The sequence below is a fragment of the Saccopteryx leptura genome, chromosome 3 (genome assembly GCF_036850995.1).
Source record: "Saccopteryx leptura isolate mSacLep1 chromosome 3, mSacLep1_pri_phased_curated, whole genome shotgun sequence".
NCBI classification, from domain to species: Eukaryota; Metazoa; Chordata; class Mammalia; order Chiroptera; family Emballonuridae; genus Saccopteryx; species Saccopteryx leptura.
In genome coordinates this window covers 184,009,280-184,032,137 of record NC_089505.1, presented here as the reverse complement: position 1 = coordinate 184,032,137, position 22,858 = coordinate 184,009,280, and the positions used below count along the sequence as shown (strand labels likewise).

General features: G+C 33.9%; 1 protein-coding gene across 3 annotated transcripts; it reads left to right on the top strand.

The window, feature by feature from the left end:
- The first annotated feature begins 1,338 nt into the window (after nucleotides 1-1,338).
- SLC35B3 (solute carrier family 35 member B3) lies at nucleotides 1,339-22,760 on the top strand. Of its 3 annotated transcripts, none has more exons than XM_066377002.1 (11): nucleotides 1,339-1,486; nucleotides 4,091-4,193; nucleotides 5,001-5,289; nucleotides 7,629-7,750; nucleotides 10,714-10,868; nucleotides 12,134-12,241; nucleotides 16,090-16,187; nucleotides 18,591-18,683; nucleotides 19,082-19,193; nucleotides 21,669-21,738; nucleotides 22,610-22,760. In XM_066377002.1, exons 3-11 carry the CDS (start codon nucleotides 5,089-5,091, stop codon nucleotides 22,758-22,760), a joined length of 1,110 nt encoding a protein of 369 aa, XP_066233099.1. In that variant the 5' UTR covers nucleotides 1,339-1,486; nucleotides 4,091-4,193; nucleotides 5,001-5,088. The 3 variants fall into 3 exon arrangements, with proteins under 3 accessions (XP_066233099.1, XP_066233102.1, XP_066233100.1); XM_066377005.1 differs by having other exon boundaries at nucleotides 1,408-1,566; XM_066377003.1 differs by lacking the exon at nucleotides 1,339-1,486 and adding an exon at nucleotides 1,573-1,952.
- Nucleotides 22,761-22,858: the final 98 nt, after the last annotated feature.

The following is a 22,858-nucleotide window of genomic DNA, read 5'->3' as shown; positions in this document are numbered from 1 at the left end:
GTGTGGGCATGAGTGACCTTATGACTCCTCTTGTACTGTAAGTTATTTTATACGGGCGTTTTCTTTTTTGTCATGTGTATACATAACTCCTTGAAGTCAGGAAGCTCATACTTGTAACTGATGAATCACGTATACGATCTATGTCCATTTAATAGGGGCTCAGTAAGAGTTGTTCAAATGCCTGACAGAAATATTAAATCCACACTTTCAGGTAACAGTATGGTATCGCTGAAAGCCTCTGTTATTCACTATTTCTTTAATTTACAGTCTCCAAGTCTTAAAATCAACATTTGTAAAATGCAGAGAACACCTACCACCTAACCTAGTTGGTAATGATTAAATGAAAATGCCTAGCCATACCCACCTACCACTTAAAAGGGGAAATATCTGCCCTGCCTCAGTAGAAACCCTAATACCCAATACAAAACACAAATGCTCTTTCTGTAAAATGTCTGTGAACATTTTTACAGCTTTACGTAACTGACTAAATTCTAACATACTAATTCAACTCATTCCTTTCTGGGTATCCAAAGCATGCACTCAAAAATGTTCCTGCTTTGTTATAGCAATCTTTGCCTTCCCTACCATTTTAGTGTTACCTCATCACCTATCCCATCTTGGATTCTGACATCATTACATTTCAGTGATTGTAAATGTATCCTTAAACCCAGGGTAAATGTTTAGGAGTTTGATGGCTGGTCAAGCTGCAGGGTCTGAGAAGTGACGCTGTCAAAACAATGCTGGCCACCAGCATTGCTTGTTGCAAAGACCTGGATTGCGGTAGCTACAAGTTGAATTATAACGTCATAACCCAATTCAAGTGTTCCTTCAGTCCACTTGCACCAGAGAGCAGAGGAGAGTCTGGCAAGAGCATGGAAGCAGAGAAAGGTAAGGTGATTTCGCCCCATCTCAGGATCACGCACAGGGAAGAGGGAACCTCAAGAGTTTCTAAATACGGGTTCAACTTTGTCCACTTGGCCGCGTTCTCAAATTTCAGCACAGGGCCTTTGACATGGATGTCTCCCCCTGCGTGGGCGCCCACGGGGCTGGGGGAGCCAGGCAGTCCCAGGCCACCATAAAGCAGCAGGCGAAAGAGGCTCAGAGACTGGGACCCAGGAACAAGCAGAGCACCAATCGGAAGATGAGAATACTCGACCCAATCGGCGATCACCGCCCTCACGAACTTTTTCGGTAGTCAAGGAGCGCAGTCCTCGCGCCGTCGGACCCATCCTGGCTGCACTCTTCTCACGCTTTGGAGAGAGCGCATGACGCTTGGGACAGAACGCATGCGCGAGAGGTCCCCCTACCCGCCGGCGGCCAGAGGCCTGCCAGGAGGCGGGCCGTGGAAGTGCGCACGCGCGCGGTGACACACAGGCGGAAGTGGCGCACGAGAGCGAGCAGAGCGAGGAACTTGCGAGGAACTTGCAAGGAGGCTGCGGCAGTGGCGGAAAGTGAAGGAGCCGGCGGAGAGGGGGAGAAGCAGGAGGTGATGGTGACGGACCTGGGGAGGGGGAAAGGAGACGCTTCGTTTGGCTGTCGCCACCCAGGATGGGGTCACCCTTCCAGGTGACACAGCAGCGTGGACGTGCCGCCCAGGCCTGTCGCCTGTGTGGGACCCAGACCCCCCACTCCTCAGAGAGCCTCTGCTCCTCGGTGCGGAGCGTGCAAGGACAGGCTGAGGTCCAGGCTGAGAGTGCGGGTGACTTCCTTTCTTAAAAAACGGAAACCTTCTGTCATGGTTTCTGAGGAGAGGCAGCTGCTGCTCTTTGCCCCCTCTCCGCCCTCCGGCTGGCGGAACTCCCTCCTGCGGGGCCTGTGCACTTGCGCGTCTGCGGCTACTTCCAGGGGGCGTCCTGTAGACCCCTAGAGAAATGTCAGCCGCCTGGTTTCCCCACGACTGCGTTTTAGTTCAGAGCTCCTTCCGGGTTCCGCGTTAAGTAGGGTACTCTTCGGTACGTTTGGTTTCCAATGCACGGTGATTGTTCTTACCAGGTTATTAAACGCGTGTCATAAATTTCCACTAGAAGTTAAACTGATTCCTCCAAGTCTTTGCCGCTTAATTCTTTCCATGATATATATATTTAATTATACTGAATGAAGGCCGGATGATTTGGTGTGATAACAGGGTTGTTTTGTTTGTTTTTTAGTGTTGGGCATAATTCATTTCTACAGTAGCATATCAGATGCCAAGAATTGATTTTTGGATAAACATTTTCTAAGTGAATTGGGGGAGTTTGGAACTTGGAAGAGAAATATTGCGGCATTTGAAAATAATTTAGATAAGTGTATTTGTACTTAAATTTCTTAATATATATACAGTGTGGATTAAATCCTAAATTTAGCTATCTCCCTTGAGGAAAAAAAAGTAACCTCAAAAGTAGCACACAGTTTTGTGCACTTTGAGCAATGAAGTATATACAAAGAATTGAGACAGAATTTTGTTATACTCAGATGTATCATCATAACCCTGTAGATCATGATTAATATCTATAGTCTAGTTAACTTAAATAGAATAGCAAGATTCTTTTATTTGTAACAATGAGTGTGACAAAACACAAAATCAAGCATTTTTCAGATTACTCACACTGAAGTGACATAATTTTCTTATATTCTGCCCTTCTGTTGTGGGAGACTTTTCTTCTAAAGGTTGGAAAAGACTAGGTTAAAAAATTTACTGAAATGCCCTGGCCGGTTGGCTCAGCGGTAGAGCGTCGGCCTGGCGTGTGGGGGACCCTGGTTCGATTCCCGGCCAGGGCACATAGGAGAAGCGCCCATTTGCTTCTCCACCCCCACTCCCTCCTTCCTCTCTGTCTCTCTCTTCCCCTCCCGCAGCCAAGGCTCCATTGGAGCAAGGATGGCCCAGGCGCTGGGGATGGCTCCTTGGCCTCTGCCCCAGGCGCTCGAGTGGCTCTGGTCGCGGCAGAGCGACCCCCGGAGGGGCAGAGCATCGCCCCCTGGTGGGCGTGCCGGGTGGATCCCGGTCGGGCGCATGCGGGAGTCTGACTGTCTCTCCCCGTTTCCAGCTTCAGAAAAATACAAAAAAAAAATAAAAAAAAAATTACTGAAATAATTTTGACTTTAGCAGGTCATTGTAAATCAACATTATCACCAGTTATTTATAATTTTAAAATTTTACTATGTGCTAAAAATGCAACCATTTTATTCAGTTTTAGCAGTTATTTGTACCTTCAGGTAACAAGTTAAATATCTGTGTTGTTTTTAGTAAGAGGCCTCAGGCAGTGATTCACAGCTGTGGATTTTTGTAGTCCTAAATTTCAAGAGTTACTGTGAACTGAAAAGCAAAGCAAATGTTAATCATTTATTTGAAAACTAATTTTAATTTAGTGCTTGATATTTTTTCCCTGTACCACAGGGACATTTGCCTAGTTTCTTTAAAGTTTGGCTAATTACATCATTAATGTCTCAAGTGAAAGGGATATGGCAAATGTTTAGGATCACAGTTACTGGGTATCAGAGCTCACAAGGTCTTCCTTCACCAGTCACATGATCTAACACCAGTGATGTTCTGATTAATAAAACTTCATTCTAAATGCAGGGCATTAAAAGGCAAGTTTTCTGGTGTCGGTGGCTGAAGTAAACAGAGGAAATGAATTTATTTCTATGTTCACTTTAGATGCTTTGTGGAAATTTCAGTAGCGATGTCAAAATTTGGGCTAAGTCCAAGAAGTAACAGTGCTAAAGGGATTTAACTGCATGTGCTGTGCAGATCTGTGGCTCAAAAATTGCCAGCAGGTTTGTGAGAAATGGCAAAGCATTGAAAAGAGGAGGAATACTATTGATTAACTAGAATTACTAAAATGCAGTAGAGCCCTTTTTAACATGTTATACTTTTGTTAAGTTTACAGTTGTGCATATGGGAAACACTTTATTCTTGTATTATTTTTATTAGTTATTGTATTATTTTCCACTTGAATAACTGTAAACTTACTTTTGCCTCACCTATATAAACCCAAAGAAAAATCAATGGTGTCATATATGGAGCCTGCATTTCTTTTTAAAAACTAACAAAAATTATATATTTCCCAGCTTTTTACAATTCCAAAGATTTTCTTCTTTTGTTTTTAAACAGCTTTATTGAGGTATAATTGATACATAAAACTACCCGTTTAATACATACAGTTTGATGAGTTTGGACATATGCATACACCTGTGATACCATCACCGTAATCAAGGTAATAAACATATCTATCACTTCCAAAAGTTTCTTTGTGTCCCCTTTTGTGTGTGTTGTATGTATGTGACTGTGTTTAAGATCACTTAACATGAGATCTACCCTCTTAAATGTTTAAGCGCACAGCACTGTATTTTTAATTATAGGAACTATGTTTAGTGGCAGAGCTCTAGAACTTACTCATCTTGTTTAGCTGAAACTTTATATTCATTGAACAACAACACCCCAAAAACATTTTAAATTAAAATTATTTTCTCCAAAGTAAGAAAACATTTTGTTTTTACCTGAGATGATATTGCTAAAACATATTACCCATTCAGTAGTCTCTGATAAATCTAACTTTTAAGTAATTTACAGTTGTTTGAATTTATTTTAAAATGTCATTAGCAAATATATTTTACATTTGTCTAAGTATTCAGAGGAGCGTCGGTTCTTTACCCTTTTGCAAATAAGGATCCACATTAATGTTGAAGATGTTGTGCATAAATTATTATGGGCTTTAAAAATTATGTCCGTAATACATATAAAAAAAGCATGTTTACTTCTTTGATGAAATAAATATGAGATTATGAGATTAGCTTTTGGTCTGAGTGTTTAATGTTGTATTGGTATTTATCAGGTAAAGATACATTGGAGAGTTGACATTCTTTTGGTTGATTGGATACTTGAATAGGGGAATTAATATATTAATACCCAGAGACAATGAGACTTACCTGTATAATTTTAATGTGTGATTTGAAATATTACTTGGAGCATATAACTTTATGATAACTCATATTTTGCTTAAATTGCTTATTTTCTTATTTAGGACTTAGCAAGCAAAAGAAATACTGAACAAAGGAGAGGAAACCAACAAAAATAACTTTGAAACCACTGAATGTGGCAAAATAAGAACAATGGATCTCAAGTTCAACAACTCCAGGAAATATATTTCTATAACTGTCCCATTGAAAACCCAGACAATGTCACCACACATCAAGTCAACAGATGACATTGTAGTTCTTGGCATAAATCTCAGCAGATTTAACAAACTTACTCAGTTTTTCATATGTGTGGCTGGAGTTTTTGTATTTTACCTCATTTATGGATATTTACAGGTAAAAAATAGTTACTTGTTTATGGTAAATTTTATAACAAGGTCAATAAGAGCACTTAATAGTTTTGTTCAAGATATTTCTCTTTATGAGTTATTGGTTTATTCACAAATATAAAGTTTTCAGTCTAGAAAAGAGCTTCTTAAAAGTAAGTCTGCTGAAAACAGAAGACACAATTTTAGAATTCAGTATTTTAAATGATGAAACGGAGCAAAGACAATCTTAAAATTATGAAAAAAATTTGAAATATTTAACAAAATGTAGATAATAATTGCAAGCAAGTATTAGTTTTTAAAAGTCAATGATTCAAGTAGTGATTGATATTTTGGAACATAATTCTTCAATAAAATTGATTGAGAGCACAAAAGCCATTCTTGATTCTTGGAGCTTAATCACAGGTCATTTTTGCAAAACCTTATCAAGATGTTTTGTAGTTTTCCAAGGGTATCTCTTTAATTCTGTGATTATTGAATTACTCTTTTTTTTTGAAACACCTATTGTGTTTTCATTTTTGTTTCTTTTTCTATTCTAACTTTACCAGAACCTTATATTTTATAATTTTTTTGCAAAACATTTATAACATTGCTATAATCTGTCTCACATTTGCATTGTATTATGGCATAGTTGTATGCATTTGACCCACAAAGACATGGGCTAGCTGGAAGGATCCAGGCTAATGTAAATAGTGTTAGAATGCACTAATATTATTAATGTTCATTTCATTAGTATTTTCAGCCATTACCAACTTGGCTTTTTTATACAACTTCCTAACATGAAATAATATTTTATAATTCATAAAAATAAAGTGATGCATTTTTTCAAACACAGATATTTCTGATATTCTGTATATTAATCAGCATGAGCTTAATTATGATACTCTTTTTCATTGTCTTACAGAAATGAAATATAAACAATACAGAGAGGTGATTTGTGACTAGTCCATAGCTTATAAAAATGCTGCTATGAGGAGTATTAGTGTAAACAATGTGAATTAAAAATCTGAATATTTATAATTGATTTTCTCACTAAAAAATGGTATTAAAATTTAGACATCACGGTGAAAAGATTAAAAAAAGTAAATTTTATCAAAAGTTAGAATTCTTCCCAAAAAACATTTTTTTTTCTTCTAAAATATTATTCTTACCAAATAGCTTGGTAACAAAATTAGTTATTACAAAGGAAAATGAATTAGAAATTTACAAATTTTATTAAATTTGTTCTATTATATCAGATTTTAATTTATAACTAACATGTGCAAAATTTCTTTTAAAGTTAAATAAGTCACTATAATTACATTTGTAACATCAGTATCACTTTGTGAAAACTGACTTTGCCACTAACACATTATTGCATGTTAACATAATTTAAAGAAAATGTTGAAGTTTTATAATGAAGTTAGGTATATATATAATCTGAATACCAAGATACTCAGTAAAGTTATTTTTATGTTTTATAGTTTATAAACCAGAAAAATCCTAAATACTTTGCATATTTACTTAACATAAAATCTAAACTTAAGGAGTTATATAATATCCTGAATGTATAAGATCTAGTTAGGGTCTGTTTAGAGGCTATATTTAGTTTTTCTTTTAAAAGAAATTTATATATCTCCTCTTTTTAAAATTTATTTATTTACTGTTGAGAAATACAGAGGTGGGCAAAAGTGCGATTATAGTTGTAAGTGTGTGAAAGATAGTTTATTCTATTTATTATTGATTGTATTATTTTCCATACCAACAATTGTAAACCTACCCCTGTATATATGTGGGGAAAGTTTGCCTTTTTTAATTAAGCAAGATAACTTTATTAGAACACCTCTTAATAACTTGAGAATGTTTTATTCAGAATTAATGTAAATGTTTAGTCAGTCATCTCCTCGTCACTGAGAACTTTGATGAAATTTGTAGCACAGGTCTTCCCCAAAGAACTACATTAAGGTGATTTGACATTCAATTGATTATAGTTCTGTAGAAAAACAGGCCTGAGATCATAGACTTCTCATGAAGTAAGCTTTTTGAGTAGTAAATCAGCTCTTGAGTCAGTTACCTTTTTCATTTTGGGTGCAATTCTTAAATAAAATTTTAATCTTTTCTTAAAAAGCATAGAATAATGTTGTTTCACAGTTATCCCTCACCTTTTTTCATTTTTCACCTGATTTTTATACCTGGATATCTAGTGTCAACTCTTTGGAAAGGCTTTCTAGCTTCTCTATACCTCTTTAGAAGTTTCAGAAGTTTCATGATTTGAGTGTTTTTTTAAATGTTGTAGTTATAGGAATTTATTATTGTGAGGAAATTGGCCTGCCTCTTGAACTTTAACAGTATTCGTGTATTTTTTGACAGGAATTAATATTTTCAGTGGAGGGTTTTAAGTCCTATGGCTGGTACCTTACTTTAGTACAGTTTGCCTTTTACTCCATATTTGGCCTAATAGAACTTCAGCTTATTCAGGACAAAAGAAGAAGGTATGTGGTTTTTATTTCTTTTTGACTGTTAAGTTTACTAGTAGTTGTTACATTTTTTGTTGTGCTTTTTGGGTACACAGAGGATATTATACATGAAATGTCTGTTTCCCATTAATAAAGCATATCTAACACCCAAACATTTTGTCAGTATAATCAACTTAGTAAAATATTAAATACAATATTTTCATTCTACATTGAAAAAAGTAATCTCAAAGTGTAAGTTATCAAATAACAAATGTAGTTAGGCTCAACTTGTAATAAGTCTTGAAATAAGAAAATATTCAGATGTACAAGTGTGTTTTTATAAATTTCACTTAAATAGGTATGATTACTGAAAAATTGAGTGCTACTACAAAGTAGTGAAATGAAATATCAGTACTTGTTTTTATAATGGTTTTTAAAATTTATATGTGAATGTATCAGGTACATATTTGGCAGTTTTAAATGTAACAAGGAGCTCTAATACTGCACTGATGATATTGTCTTCATTGATAAAAATGTTAATCCTTCAGTAAAAATAAAAATTTTCACAGCTTTTATTACTTGCATAAATGTTTTTGATGTTTGTATGACGATAACTATAAAGTTTTAAATGTTTAAATCTGGACAGAGCATTGGCCCCAGACGGGTTGTCGTGTCGTCCTGGTCGGGGCACATGCAGGAGTCTGTGTATCTCCTCTCCTCTCACTTAAAAAAGAAAAGAAATAAATATTTAAGTCTGTAACTCCAGTGTTTCTTCATGGATCTAATTTTACCTCTTGACCTCTCTATATTGCTAATAAATTGTTATAGCACTGATATTAAAAATATTTGAATCTAATGGTATCTTCATTATTTTCATGTCCTGAAACTCTACAAGCCATAGCTGATAGAAAAGAAAATAATTATATATATAATTATATATATATTATATATTAATATATGTTATATATTATATATTAATATATGTTATATATTAATATAAATTATTAATATATTAAATATATTATATAATATATTTTATATATAATATATATAATTAATATATAAAATATATATAAATTAATATATATATTTATATATTATAATAATTATATATATTATATATATATAATCTGTTAAGACTAATGTATAAAGTTCTGACCATTGGTACCCAAAGGTCACTGGCTTGAACCCCAAGGTCACTGGCTTGAGCAAAGGGTCACTGGCTCAATCTTAGCCTTCCTCAGCCCGCCCCCCAGTGAAGGCATGTATGAGAAGCAATCATTGAAAAACTAAACTGAAGCAACTACAAGTTGATGCTTCTCATCTCTCTCCCTCTCGAAAAATACTAATATATGTAAGGACCCTGATGATTCATATCTGTTTTAAACTGCTGGACCTTCGTTGCTTCTGAAGTAAAAGAATCTAATACTGTCTTCATTAATTGAAAAGTGAAAAAGACATTGCATCGCCTCAATGTTACATTTTTAAAAAGATAGACCTCCTGCTTAACTACTCAAATGAGATGGAGAGTGGGCCCCGAGCCATGTGTACCCTACCCTTTAAACCACGTGGCCATACATATTTAAAGATAGCATCATTTGTTGTATTTAAACCTAAGTGAAGGTATTGGGTAGAAGAATGTACCTAGAGGCAAGATGATGAACTCTCACTTCTTCATTTCCTCATGAGAAAACAGAGACCTAGAGAAGTACTGGGATTTTCATGAGATCAAAGAGCAGGTTGCTCTCAGAGTTGGAGCCTTTTGAATTTAGGTTTCCTGGGGTTTAGGCTGTTTTTTTTCTACCTGTACTGCGCTGCTTTTCTAATTATCATTCCTTGTGATTTTTCTGGCTTGAATGTTTTATTTTCTGGCCACTGACTAATGTGGCATCTTTCCTCACCTGGAGAAATGAAGCTGTCCTCCTTCCTCGCTAATATCTATCCACTGAGGGTTTTAAACCCCATGAACAGCATAAAAATCAGTGTTTGTGTACATTGACGCATTTGGGCATGCCAAATTATTTCCATGTGGATTTTAAATGTTGACCACTGTATTAGTAGTTCAGTAGGAAAGACTTCAGAATTGAAATGTAAGTGGAAATGATGCATTCTAATTGAATTTTTACAGTAAATTTTTTGCCTTATGTGTAGCCATATGAAGAATCTGAAAGAACTTTGTTCCTTGAATTAAACATGAACACAAATCCCAAAATACAAACTAGATCTAAGGGGACAACATAATGGAATTATGTTAACAGTGCTTCCTGTATTAGTCACACTAATGTACAAGGTTATTATTTTAGACCATTAAATATCTAGTTAAAGTGAGCATATGCTCACAATGACCACAAAATTCTGAAGATGCCAAATTAAGAGTTTCCTTTAGGAAATCAAAATAGGACTCAAAAAGTACATGATTTGTGATCAGAGAGAATCATTGGAAAGTTGAATGTTTTATCATTTTACCGAATAAAGAGTTGGAGATGAATCATAATATATTATAGTAATAAATATTATGTCCAGAATTTTAAACGTACTATTTTTAGAGAAATTCTGCTGAGGTTACTCTTAGTAGAATGGATGGATATGTTTTTTAATGCTAGATAGAAACATTAAAAAACAGAAAAATTTGGAAGTTAAAAATTAGTTAAGGTGCTTTTTACCATTATAGAGGCCAATTTTTAAATTATTTTTTCTAAATTTAGTCAAGATAGTTTTTATACCTAATACCTATAGTAAGAATCTAAGTAACTCTAGTATACCATTCTTTCAAACAGTTAGGGATTCTTACTTAAGATTGATTAAGGATGAATTATTTTTAAACAATATTCTTTTACATAAGTAAATGTTATAACTTTAAAATAGTGGTATTTTTATGAATACTTCTAGAAATATTAAACAGAAATAAAAAGTAAGTAGACATTTACACATTGTAAACACATTATCTAACAAGTATGAATTAGTCCCAAAATGAAGATTTTAAAAATTATCTTTTACAGAATACCAGGAAAAACCTACATGGTAATAGCTTTTCTAACTGTGGGTACTATGGGGTTATCAAATACTTCTTTGGGCTACCTGAATTATCCTACCCAAGTCATCTTCAAGTGCTGCAAGTTGATTCCCGTTATGCTAGGAGGAGTTTTTATTCAAGGTATAGTAATGATATATTTTCATACTGTTTGAAACTAGTAGGATATGATATAGCATCTAGCATTAGGAAAAATATTAAACTTTGATTAATTTAATGAACATTCTAGATATGTAATAATTCTGAGTGATAGCTTATAAATATAAGGTATTATAAAAATACTAATAGTTCTGTGGTCTACCTTAGTATCTGAAATCAGTCATTTCAGCTCAGATTGAAATCAGTCATTTGAACTCAGAAAGAATGAAAATAGTATTTTGTTCTTTTAATCTGGAATCTACTTAGGTACATTTCTAGAAATACTGTATTCACACCTCAAAGGCCTAGCTCAGAAGAACCTAGGTACCTGGAAAGCTCCCTTTTTCAATTCCTTCGTTCATGTACTTTACAGGCCTTTGCTCTGTACTGTCTTTATGCAAGTGGACAATTATATTGAAGTAAAGCTTGACCTGAGCAGAAGTGCTCTTTTACCAAATTGCTGGTTTCTTGATTCCCGAGAGCCCCAGTCAAGGTACAGGCTATGTAGAAACAGCAGTAAAAGAGGAGGTAGTGATAGCAGCAAGTGGCAAAACAAGTCGTTGTTTGTATAACTGTCATGAGGAATATTCATTTTGATAATCAAGTGTTTCTATACCACTAATGTTTTTATACAGCCTGACTTTATTTTATGCATTAGATGCCTTCCCAGAAAAGTCTTTTAATGAAAGTATGTCTGTCAACAACTTTACATATAATTTCAGGAAAACTTATCACAGAAAAAAATGATACCAATTCCTATTTAAAATCACACTTAACATCATAACTGACTGAGCATGTATAATATATAATATTTCCTTACAATACTTCCAAAAAGTTACACTACATAGTTTCATTATTTAAATGTGTACATATTAAAATAAGTTGATCCTCATCCAAGAAGTTATTTGATTATGATATTTGCAAACTTAAACATTTACTCTGGGTACTTTGTGAACTTACAAACTAAGAAAATTTATAGCCTTATTATACATAATGAAAAAGGCATTAATTTCCACAAACTTTCTAAATGTACATATTTACTCACCACTATGCCAGATAAAATAGAATCTCATATCTTCTTAGAAAGACATTGGTGCTCGCTGACAACTTGATTTTCAGAAGCCGTTCTGTGACTTATGCCTTGCCTTTCTATATTTTTGGCATTGGCTGTAAAAAGCAGACCTCTGATCTACTTGGGGCTGAGTGGGTCTTTCCACTGTGAGGCTGACTTACACTTAAACGTTACACAGGAAAACGTTACAATATTGCGGATGTATCTGCTGCAGTATGCATGAGCCTGGGTCTGGTGTGGTTTACCCTTGCTGACAGCACAATTGCACCAAATTTCAACCTGACAGGTAAGGAATTTTATCATCACCCTAGATTTTGTACTAGTATGGTTTACAGTAAGAATTTTTACAGTTTCCTAAGGATTTTAAATGATGGTGTGACATCTATAATTCTCACATCTAACATAAAGCTTTTAGACTTTTCAAATAAAATGTAGTAAAAGTATTACAACTCTGGAAATATAACAGTTGTTTCTAGTACAAATGTATTTTGACAAAACAGAAAGCTGTTTGCCCAGTTAAAATCTTTTGTTATCAAGTACATGATCAATTAATTTCTTATGGGCTGAATTAGAAATATATACATGATTTATAGGAAATCCCAGTAATTTTTTTATTGAAACTTGCCCATTTACTTGTCATTGTTTTAGCTAAAGAGGGAAAGATTTCCTATGCTTTAAAATTAAATTGGGTGCGCCTGACCAGGCGGTGGCGCAGTGGATAGAGCATTGGACTGGGATGCCGAGGACCCAGGTTCAAGACCCCAAGGTTGCCAGCTTGAGCGCGGGCTCATCTGGTTTGAGCAAAAAGCTTACCAGCTTGGACCCAGGGTCACTGGCTCGAGCAAGGGGTTACTCAGTCTGCTGAAGGCCTGCGGTCAAGGCACATATGAGAAAGCAATCAATGAACAACTAAGGTGTCACAGTGCGGAACGAAAAACTAATAATGATTGATGCTTCTCATCTCTCCATTCCTGTCTGTCTGTCCCTGTCTATCCCTCTCGCTGACTCTCTCTCTGTCTCTGTAAAAAATAAAAAATAAAAATTAATTTAAAAAATTAATTAAAATTAAATTGGGTAATAAAAATATGATCATCACCTTAATATGTTTAAAGTAAAACTAATAATGATTGATGCTTCTCATCTCTCCATTCCTGTCTGTCTGTCCCTGTCTATCCCTCTCTCTGACTCTCTCTCTGTCTCTGTAAAAAATAAAAAATAAAAATTAATTTAAAAAATTAATTAAAATTAAATTGGGTAATAAAAATATGATCATCACCTTAATATGTTTAAAGTTTCCACCATAAATAATGTGCCAAGTGGAGTTTTGTAAATTAAGTTTAGATATTTTTCACAAGCAGAATAGATATAGCATGTTAGAAATAAATAATATGGCCTCACCTCAGGTGCTACAGTAGCTCGGTTGCCAAGCAACGGCCCCAGATGGGCAGAGTATCTCCCCAAAAGGAGCTTGCCAGGTGGATCTTGGTCGGGGCACATGTAGTAGACTGTTTCTCCGCCTCCTCGCTTCTCACTTAAGAAAAAACATAAAATAAGAATAAAAAATGTGTTGAAATCTTGTTTTCATTCTAAGAACTTATGGAGAATTTGTTTATATATATCTATATATTGTTTATATCTATATATAGTCATTCTTAACTATTGAGTTTCACTCTTAAGATTATTTTATATAGTATCATTCCTATTTCCCTATCTCCAACCTGTCAAAATTAGTATTTAAAATATCTAGCTCTTCAAAGGAACTCAAGAGAACAGAAAAGGTAAAAATTGTGTGTATGTGTGTGTGTGTGTGTGTGTGTGTATTATATATATATATATTACTACATACATATATATATTTCTACATGTAGTACATAGTATAGTAAGTATAATTATTTGTGAGGAAAAAGTATTACATAAAAAAATTGTTTACAACAGCTTACTATTCTTAACAGTTGTTAGTCAACGTTTCTTACTAACCTGGTTAATCAGGCTAAGTTAAGGGATTTAAATGGATCCAGTTCATGCTTTTGGAGGAGCCCTTTAAGAACCAGATGATCTGGTAGAACCTCTTATGTCTGTTCTTTCACCTTGGATCATTTAGAGTGGAAGAGATCCTTACTTCAGTGAATTTGACTGAGAAAGTTTTGTTGCTGTGTTTCTAACATGCTTTAGATTTTTCAGGAACATTTGTTTTCATGTCCAGAAATTTAAAAGGAAGATCACATTTGAAAACTGAGGGAACTGACTCTTCTACTTAATGAAAAGGCAGTTTTAAACAAGGCACAGAATTTGTTATTAGACATGATTTCAAATTGTTTGAATCGCTTAAAAATATAACCATAACCAAATTGCCACATCCCTTTGTGTTTCAGTTACCCAGAGATAATGATGAGAATTTGCCTCACATACAGATAGTGAAAGGATAGAATGAGTCGATAAACTAATGGGTGTGAAAGTACCTGCACTTGGTGGGGGTGATGGGGTGGTGAGCTGATGATAATGATGGAAAGAGATGGTTCTGTAACGTCTCACTATAGCTTAAGTGCTAACTATCTTGAGTTCCATGGAAAGACTTTTTAAGAGAATTATCATTAACCATACTTAAGAATTGTTAATGAGCACTTATCACAGTCCCTCATCTATTAGAATATATTATATAAAGGAGATTAGATTACCTGCTAAAATGATTAAAATAGAATTAAAACTTTGAATGTGTAAAGGAATATTTACTTACTCAGATTTACTTATTCAAATAAATATCCACTTTAAAATATTCCCCTTAGGATGAATTCAGGTATTTCCAAAAAATATTTTATGTTATTGCCATTGTTCAGAATATTTTTGGAATGTCTGTGAATAGCCTTTTAGGTGCTAGGCCATTGTTTTCAGGATCTTCAGTAATACCATGTCTTTCTTTTGAGAACAGGTTTGATATTTGAAACAAGAGCATTCAGAATCAAGTTTGGTGAATAAAAAATGCATGATTAGGTAATACTGAAGTTAGATGATAAAAAGTAATTTTGAAAAATAAATAAGAAAACTTGAAAATTCTCATTTAAGTGTATATATGTTTTCTGCTCTCTTTAATTCTTTTCATTAAAAAAAATAAAAAAGAAAAATAAATTTCTTCAGTCACGGATATAACAAAGGCTGTTCTTTACTCCTTCCATAAAGCACCATGACTGGTGACCAGTGTCCTAAACACTTGCTCTGGAGAACCTCCCTTTCCAGAGACTTGCAGGTTTGCATGAGGAGGTTGATTTCTGGATTTGTTTATGCCAGTTGTACCTGTTACAATTATGCAATAATTAAATATTTATTTGAATTATTCAAAACTGAGTTTAAAGAAAGTTTTTGTAAAAACTAAGTAAATTGAAACCATTTGGTTAACAAGTCAGTAAAATCACTATTCAATTACATGTGGATGGAAGAAATGTAAAAATTGGAGTTGTCATAAAAACATGAAAGGATTCTGTACCCTTATTCTTTCAGAAGTTCCCAGGTTTTTGGTGTAGTAATTTTTTAAATTCTGGTATATGTGTGCATACGTATATGTGTGTATGTATATGTATGTATATATATGTATATACATATGTTTTATACTTTTTAACCAAAATAACTTGGGAAATCACAAAGAATGTGTTTGAAAGTGTAGTTTAAACAAAAATGAAAGTGCGGAATTTTACTTAGGACCCCTCCTAAAAGAAACGACCTTGGCAACTGCATGCATGTATATGTGTTTTAAATTCAGCGTTTTAATAAGATAATTTTTTATGACTTCCCTTTTCATCTGATTGTTTAATTAATTGATTAACCATCTATCTCAGTAAATCTTCTAAGAATTTCTTCTATACTTATTTAATACAGTATTCCTTGCAAGCATATAATCTAATTTAAAAGTAGAACTATTACGTATTTAGCATAATAGTGAAACAGATAATGCGATAGCACTAATGCAGTTTATTAGTGTTAGCTACCTTTTTTTAATAACATCACCTATGTGACCTATGTGCCTGTTGCAGCGGGTTGTGGATAAAAATATGGCTTTACGGAACAAATGTGATTAAGATCTGCCCTTGCCTATCACTCGTAGGCTTAAATAAGGAGGTTGTTTTTCCTTGTGCTTTCTTAAAGGTGTGATCCTTATTTCTCTGGCACTGTGTGCAGATGCTGTCATAGGAAATGTTCAAGAGAAGGCAATGAAACTGCATAATGCCTCTAATTCGGAAATGGTAAACATTTTAGTGTTTTTTTCTTCACATAAGACAGATTCAAAATGGTGATAAACTTAATTTTATATAATGTTATGGTATTGAAGACTTGGATTGCATTTTTAAACTAGTTTATTTTCATAAAAGTAAATTCAAACCACAGGAAAGTAAAAAGTAAAAATATTACTATAGCTGGTAATAGCTTATTGGATGGTATTTGATGTTTTTCCTCAATGATTTATACTTTTACTTATTAAAAAAATCTTTTTGATGCATCATTTTTATCCTAGCTTTGAATTTGATATTATTTTCCATTTAGATATATATACATATATATATACATATATATATATATGTGTGTGTGTGTGTCTGTGTATATGTATATATATATAATTTTTTTTTTAATGTGGTCCAGGTTACCTTTTCCTTCATAGCTTCTGGCTATGTATTATGACTGAAAAGGGCTTCCTGACACTAGGATTTAAGAATTTTACTTATGATTTCCTTTTTTTATTAATCTTTGATCCACCCAAAACTTTAACATTTTTCTTCCATATGGCTACTCACTACCTCAGTATCATTTATTGAATAATTCACTTTTACAGTTTAAGTGCCTTTTTTGTTACTTCATATTCTAAAATAAAGTCCAGAATTGTATTCTTTTGAATTTATTTCTGCACCAGAACCATATGATGACAGCAGCTTTATCATGTTAGGACTAGCCACCATTGTTCCTTTTGTTTTTCAGAATATTACTACCAGTAGTTATTTTTGGGTGTTCATATCCCCAAATAAACTAGAAATCCCATTGGTATTGTGATTGGTATGGCATTGAATTATAAATTAAATTAGGGAGAATGGCATCTATACCCTTGATTCTTTCAATCCAAGAATAAGGTATGATTTTTCTTTTATTCAAGTGTTCTTTTTAAAATATCCCTTAGATTTTAAAGTTTTCTCCATATAAAACCAGCATATTTCTTTTGAAGTTATTTTTAGGTGTTTTATCTTTTTACCATTGTTATTGCAAATAATGCCTTTTCTTCCAATATATCTTCTACCTGATTGGTATTTGTACATAGAAAAATTATTATGTATTTATTTATGTCAATTTTGTAGCCAGCCACCTTGCCAGACAGAGCAGACTGCATTAAGGATATGTATTGGATGGGCCTTTTCTGTGGGTCAGTAGAAATAGTTCTTACTTATGGACACAGGAACTTTAATCTTGGTCAGAGTTTTCTTGATCATTATCACTCTTTCTAAACAAGATAAAGATAAAAGAATTAAGGAAGCGTAGGTAATTAGAAAGTTAAAGTAGTACAGGGTGTCCCACAGTTATGACAGTCTCAACATGCAACACTTCAAGTTTATGACACTCAGTCCCACAAAAACTTTTTAAAAATTGAGACGTGAGTGTTTTGGCTTACACCATCAGCATCGTACTTACAGACTACATGGGCAAACTAGTTTGGCTGCACGCGGCAGAAAAATACGCAGTAACTCGGAGGATGAGTGAGGGAGTTGGCGCCCCCAGTACACTTACCTATGCCATTTTGGACTGTTAAAAGCTCAAGTGTTCTGTTTGTGTTAGGCTAGAGTGTGTTTCAGAGTACACCAAAATTTGGGTTATATCACTGTCATAGAAATGGAACTGTGTCATAACCCGAGGACCCCTGTACAGTGGTTAAGACCATAGGCTTTATCTAGTAAGATAGTTTCAGTTCAGATCCTAGTTTTACTCCCTTTCTTATTTGGAGAAAATGACAATAGCTCTAGAGTCTGTTTTATTTTCTTCATGTGCAAATTGAGAAATGATAATTAAAAGTTCTTAAATCATAAGTTGGTTTGATAAACAAATGGAATAATCCATGTAGAGCATTATTAGCACAGTAATTTGGCACATAACAAGTATTTAAGTTTGATTCTGATTCTGCTTATGAAGAGTGTAATAAACTGAGATACAAAGATTGGTAGGAAAGTTGGGAAATTAAACAAGTATGCAATATATTGCTTATTTTTGTTATATATTAATGTCTTTGCAAACTTAATATTTGGGCTTTTTCATGTTTAATAAGTAGCTATAAAGTTTTTTTGTTTTGTTTGTGTATGTTTTTGAATCCCAAAAGTAAAATCTAGTTAGAATTCAGTAATTAAGCCATGCAAAAAATGAATAATTATGTAACCATATACAAAAGCATCAGAACCTCTGTGTTATGTTGCACATAAAATAAGGCATAGATTTATAAAGTTAAGACAAACCATCATTTCCAGAAAGTTAAGTCATATTGAAACAGTGATGTTACTTTAAAAATGGTTCATTCTACAAATTTAATTGAATAGATTAATTGAGCCATATATTGAAAATCCTTTATTTTCTTCCTTTGGTTTGATATGAATTTTTTTCACTTTATTTTTATCTAGGTTTTGTATTCATATTCTATCGGGTTTTTGTACATTTTATTGGGATTGACATGCACTAGTGGATTAGGCCCTGCAGTAACATTTTGTTCAAAGGTAAACACTAATCATATTTTAAAAAATAAACATCCTCCATTAAATAGTTTTCTCTGTATTTCTAATTCCCCTTATTTAAAAGACCGTTTTTGTGTAATTAGATAATTCTTATATGCAGATCAGGAATTATTTCAGAAATGAAATAATTTATATTTAAATTTATTTTAACCTTTCTCTACCCTATAAGTTAATGCTAAAGCTATTCATGATGTAGAAGTTGTGAATTTAAAATTTCATTATTTTCCCATTAAATCAGAAATAAATAAGAGTCTTTGCTTCACTGCACTGTTGAATGGCTTATTGCTCAAGAAGTTGATTAAAATCTGTCGTTTTGTTTCATTTATAACACCTCAGGGTTTGTTTTGCATTTTTCTGACAGACTTTTTGATACGTTGCAGGATCTAATTCGGACCTACGGTTATGCTTTCCTTTTTTCCCTTACTGGGTATTTTGGAATCTCCTTTGTTCTGGCTTTGATTAAAAATTTTGGTGCGCTTCTTGCTGTAACAGGTAGGAATGATATACTTGCTTAGATTACGAAATAAGCATTTAAATTTTCTCTGATTTTTTTTCCAAATGATATGAGCAGCATCTACACTTTATTAAAAAGAAAATTGTTATTTTCACCAATTTATTTCTTGATTTATGGTATTTTTTAACATTATAAAGAAAATGACATTTAATCAAACATATACATTTATCTGAATAGTAACTTTTAAATACATTGAAAGAACTTTTTATTAAAAAGTATAATGGATGCATATCTTCATAAAATAATAGTACCTTTATACACTTTCATTTATAACTGAAAATTCCAGTTTGGTTGAACTTAAAGTGTGACAGATGTATTTTGAACAAAGCTCTTTGGAATTTTCTTTTGTACACTTTCCAGGACATCAACCAGATGAGCTTCTCTTTTCACTATAATTAGATGCCTGCTCTGTGTGGGTACTTTTCTCTCACTTTAACAGAATGGACTTTGTATTTGTTCCACTTTGAAAGAGTGAGGGGCTGCAAATGAGGCCTAATGAGGGAAACAGATGACTCCTTGGGTTGCTTGCCAAGTGCACAGCGCAGATGAGCAGTGCTCTGGGCGTCTCCTACATGGTGGGAGCCTGGAAGCCAGGACTGGAACCAGTGGAAGAGCGCTGGCTTGCCATGACCCAAAGGATGGAGCCCAGCCCTAGCTCTGACATTAATGACTTGTGACCTGGAGAGTAAGTCTCTCCTCTTCTCTGGGCTTCATTTCTCTCTTTTGTGTCATTGCTGATTGAACTTGATTATTTCCGGTAAAGATCTGTAGAATTTGCTTCCCTAATGTATGTACACATTAGTCATTTATCTGATTTTAATTTTTTGTAGCTTCAGGGGAATGCTTACTTTAATTCCACAGAGTAAATTAAACAAATGAACAGATTCTCTTTGTAAAAGTATATTTGCTTTCTGACTGTTCTCTTTATTTGCTCAGATATGATGACTTTCTTTTTTAAAATTTACATCCCTATTGGTATAAATAGAGGGACTTTGATTGTAGATTAGGCCGTATCACTCATCTTTCCGTTCATTTCACACTGTCAAGATTAAAAATTCATATACTTAGCTTGGGTGCCAATTTTTCTTGTAAGATAATGACTGTTTAAGAAAGGTTTTATATCAGTTGGTATGCATTGATTGAGCCCTGTGGTCAGTATAAAGAAATGGGAGATGTGCTTCTTATCTTGAAGGTGCAGGCTGGTTAAAGGAATCCAGAGGTGGTAAAAATAATTATAGCTAATAAGAACCAGACATTATTTTATGTGTTTTATGTATATTATTTATCTTAATTTTTAAGTAATCCTACAAAATACTCACTATTATTGTTCCATTTTACAAATGAGTGAACTGAGGCATGGGAGGTTAAATGACTTGCCCTAGTCAACCAGCTTGTGAGTTGCATTATTCCTGCTGAGGTAGTCTGTCTGGCTCCAGACCTGCGTTCTGACCCCATGTGCTGTATAGCCTCAAGCTCTTTGGGGTGTCTGTGCTCAGCAGGAATCAGCTCCTTCTGTTTGCTCTGCCATTTTCATCTTCATGCCAGGCAGTGTGATGGAGAGAGGATGAAACACACACCTTTCTCTTATGGAAATGTCCTAGAAATCACTCTCCAGAAACAGCACTTCTGCTCACATTTTAATCAGCCAAAACCTAATTACATGATTGCCCTAGCTGAAGGAGAGGCTGAAAGGCATGTCCAATTAAAAATAAGGGTCCTTTCACTAAAGTAAAAGGAAAGACAGGTTTGGGGAATGAGGTTCTGACACACGTTTCCAAAATAGTTTTTTCATTTTTGTGTTTCTTCATTCATGCATTGAACATTAAATGCCAGGAGTCTTGGGAATATAAGGATGACTAAGATGAGGAACTACGTAAAGCACACCGTCTAGTGGGGAGATAGCAACTGATAATTCAAAGTTAAGGGAAAGCTATAATGGATATATGCAGCTTTCCTGTCTCTACTGAGTGGGGCAAGAGAGAATGGTTGCAGGCCTTAGGACAGGTTTCAAAGTAATAACTTCAAGGATAAGTAAAACTTAAGACAGACAGTGAGAGTTGTAAGGAATACTCACAGTCTTATCCAGAGATGACTCTTGATATTAGATTGCTACTTTTCAAGAATAAACTCTGCTACACCTAATCATATCTTCTCTGGGAAAACCTGTCTAAGGGATGATATGTCTCTATTGAGTCATGGCTTACACCAAGTATTTATTACAGTTGTGCTTTAACATTTCTCTGTAATAGTTAATGTCTGTGCCCCTATTAGACTGTAAACTCCATAGTAACAGCAACCGTGACTTTTTATTTGGTTTTTGCTTCCATTGTTTCCTTGCACATTGTATAGATCCTGGCACATAGTAGGCTTTGTAAATATCTGTTCAATGAATGATTTCCAAAATTATTTCCAAGAGACTAGGTACATCCTAAACTAACTTTTTCTCTTTACAGTGACAACAGGAAGAAAAGCAATGACCATTGTACTTTCATTTATATTCTTTGCTAAACCATTCACATTTCAGTAAGTACTTTCTAATTCAACATGTTTCTCTACTTTTAGATACTTTGTCTCACATTTTCTCTTAAACAGCTTTAATTCTTTATAAAGCATATTTTGCATCTCTACCCCTAATTCATTTATATGTAGATCACTGTTTTAGAAATATGTGTAATTATTTTGATTAAATCATTTTATATACTTAAATTTTCTAACCAGAGTCCCAGAGCTGATATGATCCTGTTTGCAGTATAAATGAATGTGAGTGATGTGTAGAGATGAAGGGATTCAGTCCCCCTTGTCCTAGTTCAAATATGTAAATTTTATTTATATATTTTAAATGGTTGGTTTATTTGCTGCCTTTTCTCACAAAGGAGTGAAGTAGAGAAGTATTCTATCACTTGTGCCCTAATGATTTAATTTGTGGCTTTTTGTGAAAACCTTTACTATTTTCTTTACTGTTAAGATGTGTTTGAAATTAGCATCATTTAAACTTACCATGGTAGGAATTGAGAAAATTCAAACAGATTATCATGTATAAATTAATTTCCACCCATATATTGTTTGTTTTCTATAAGTTGGTTTCTCTTTCTGCATGTGATAGGTACAATTATGAGTAATCTTTGCCTTCCCCTTTCTCTGGATATGCCCCTTTTTATTTCTGTATATTCTACCCCACTGGGATAACTAGTTGGATGGCTATATTTTATTTGCAAGATGGCCATTGCCAGATTTATAAATCCATGCTTTAAGTATACTTTTGGTAGGAGTTGGACTTTGAATTTTCTACTATCAAAATTCAAATGAACTACATTTAATATTTTGTAAAATACCTTATTTCTGTATATATTTAACATAAAAGATATTAATCTTTTTTTGTATCTCTTTCTCTTAGGTACATATGGTCTGGTTTGTTAGTTGTCTTTGGTATATTTCTCAATGTTTACAGCAAAAATATGGATAAGATAAGACTACCATCACTATATGGTGTGATAAACAAAACAACGGAAGTGAAAAAGTCAAGGACGTTGGCACAAACTGTATAGGTAGTGATTTCTGCTGGTTAGAATGCTGAGGGACCAATCATCAATTAATTTCCAAAGGGACTATTATAAAAGCCAAAGGATCTGACGGCATGCTCTCC

What these genes read in the sequence shown, in the direction of transcription:
- SLC35B3 (XM_066377002.1), top strand. Translation starts at nt 5,089, where the DNA reads ATGGATCTCAAGTTCAACAACTCCAGGAAATATATTTCTATAACTGTC. An exon ending in AGGAGGAGTTTTTATTCAAG is followed by an intron (nt 10,869 to 12,133) that starts GTATAGTAATGA and finishes AACGTTACACAG; the next exon opens with GAAAACGTTACAATATTGCG. An exon ending in ACCAAATTTCAACCTGACAG is followed by an intron (nt 12,242 to 16,089) that starts GTAAGGAATTTT and finishes GCTTTCTTAAAG; the next exon opens with GTGTGATCCTTATTTCTCTG.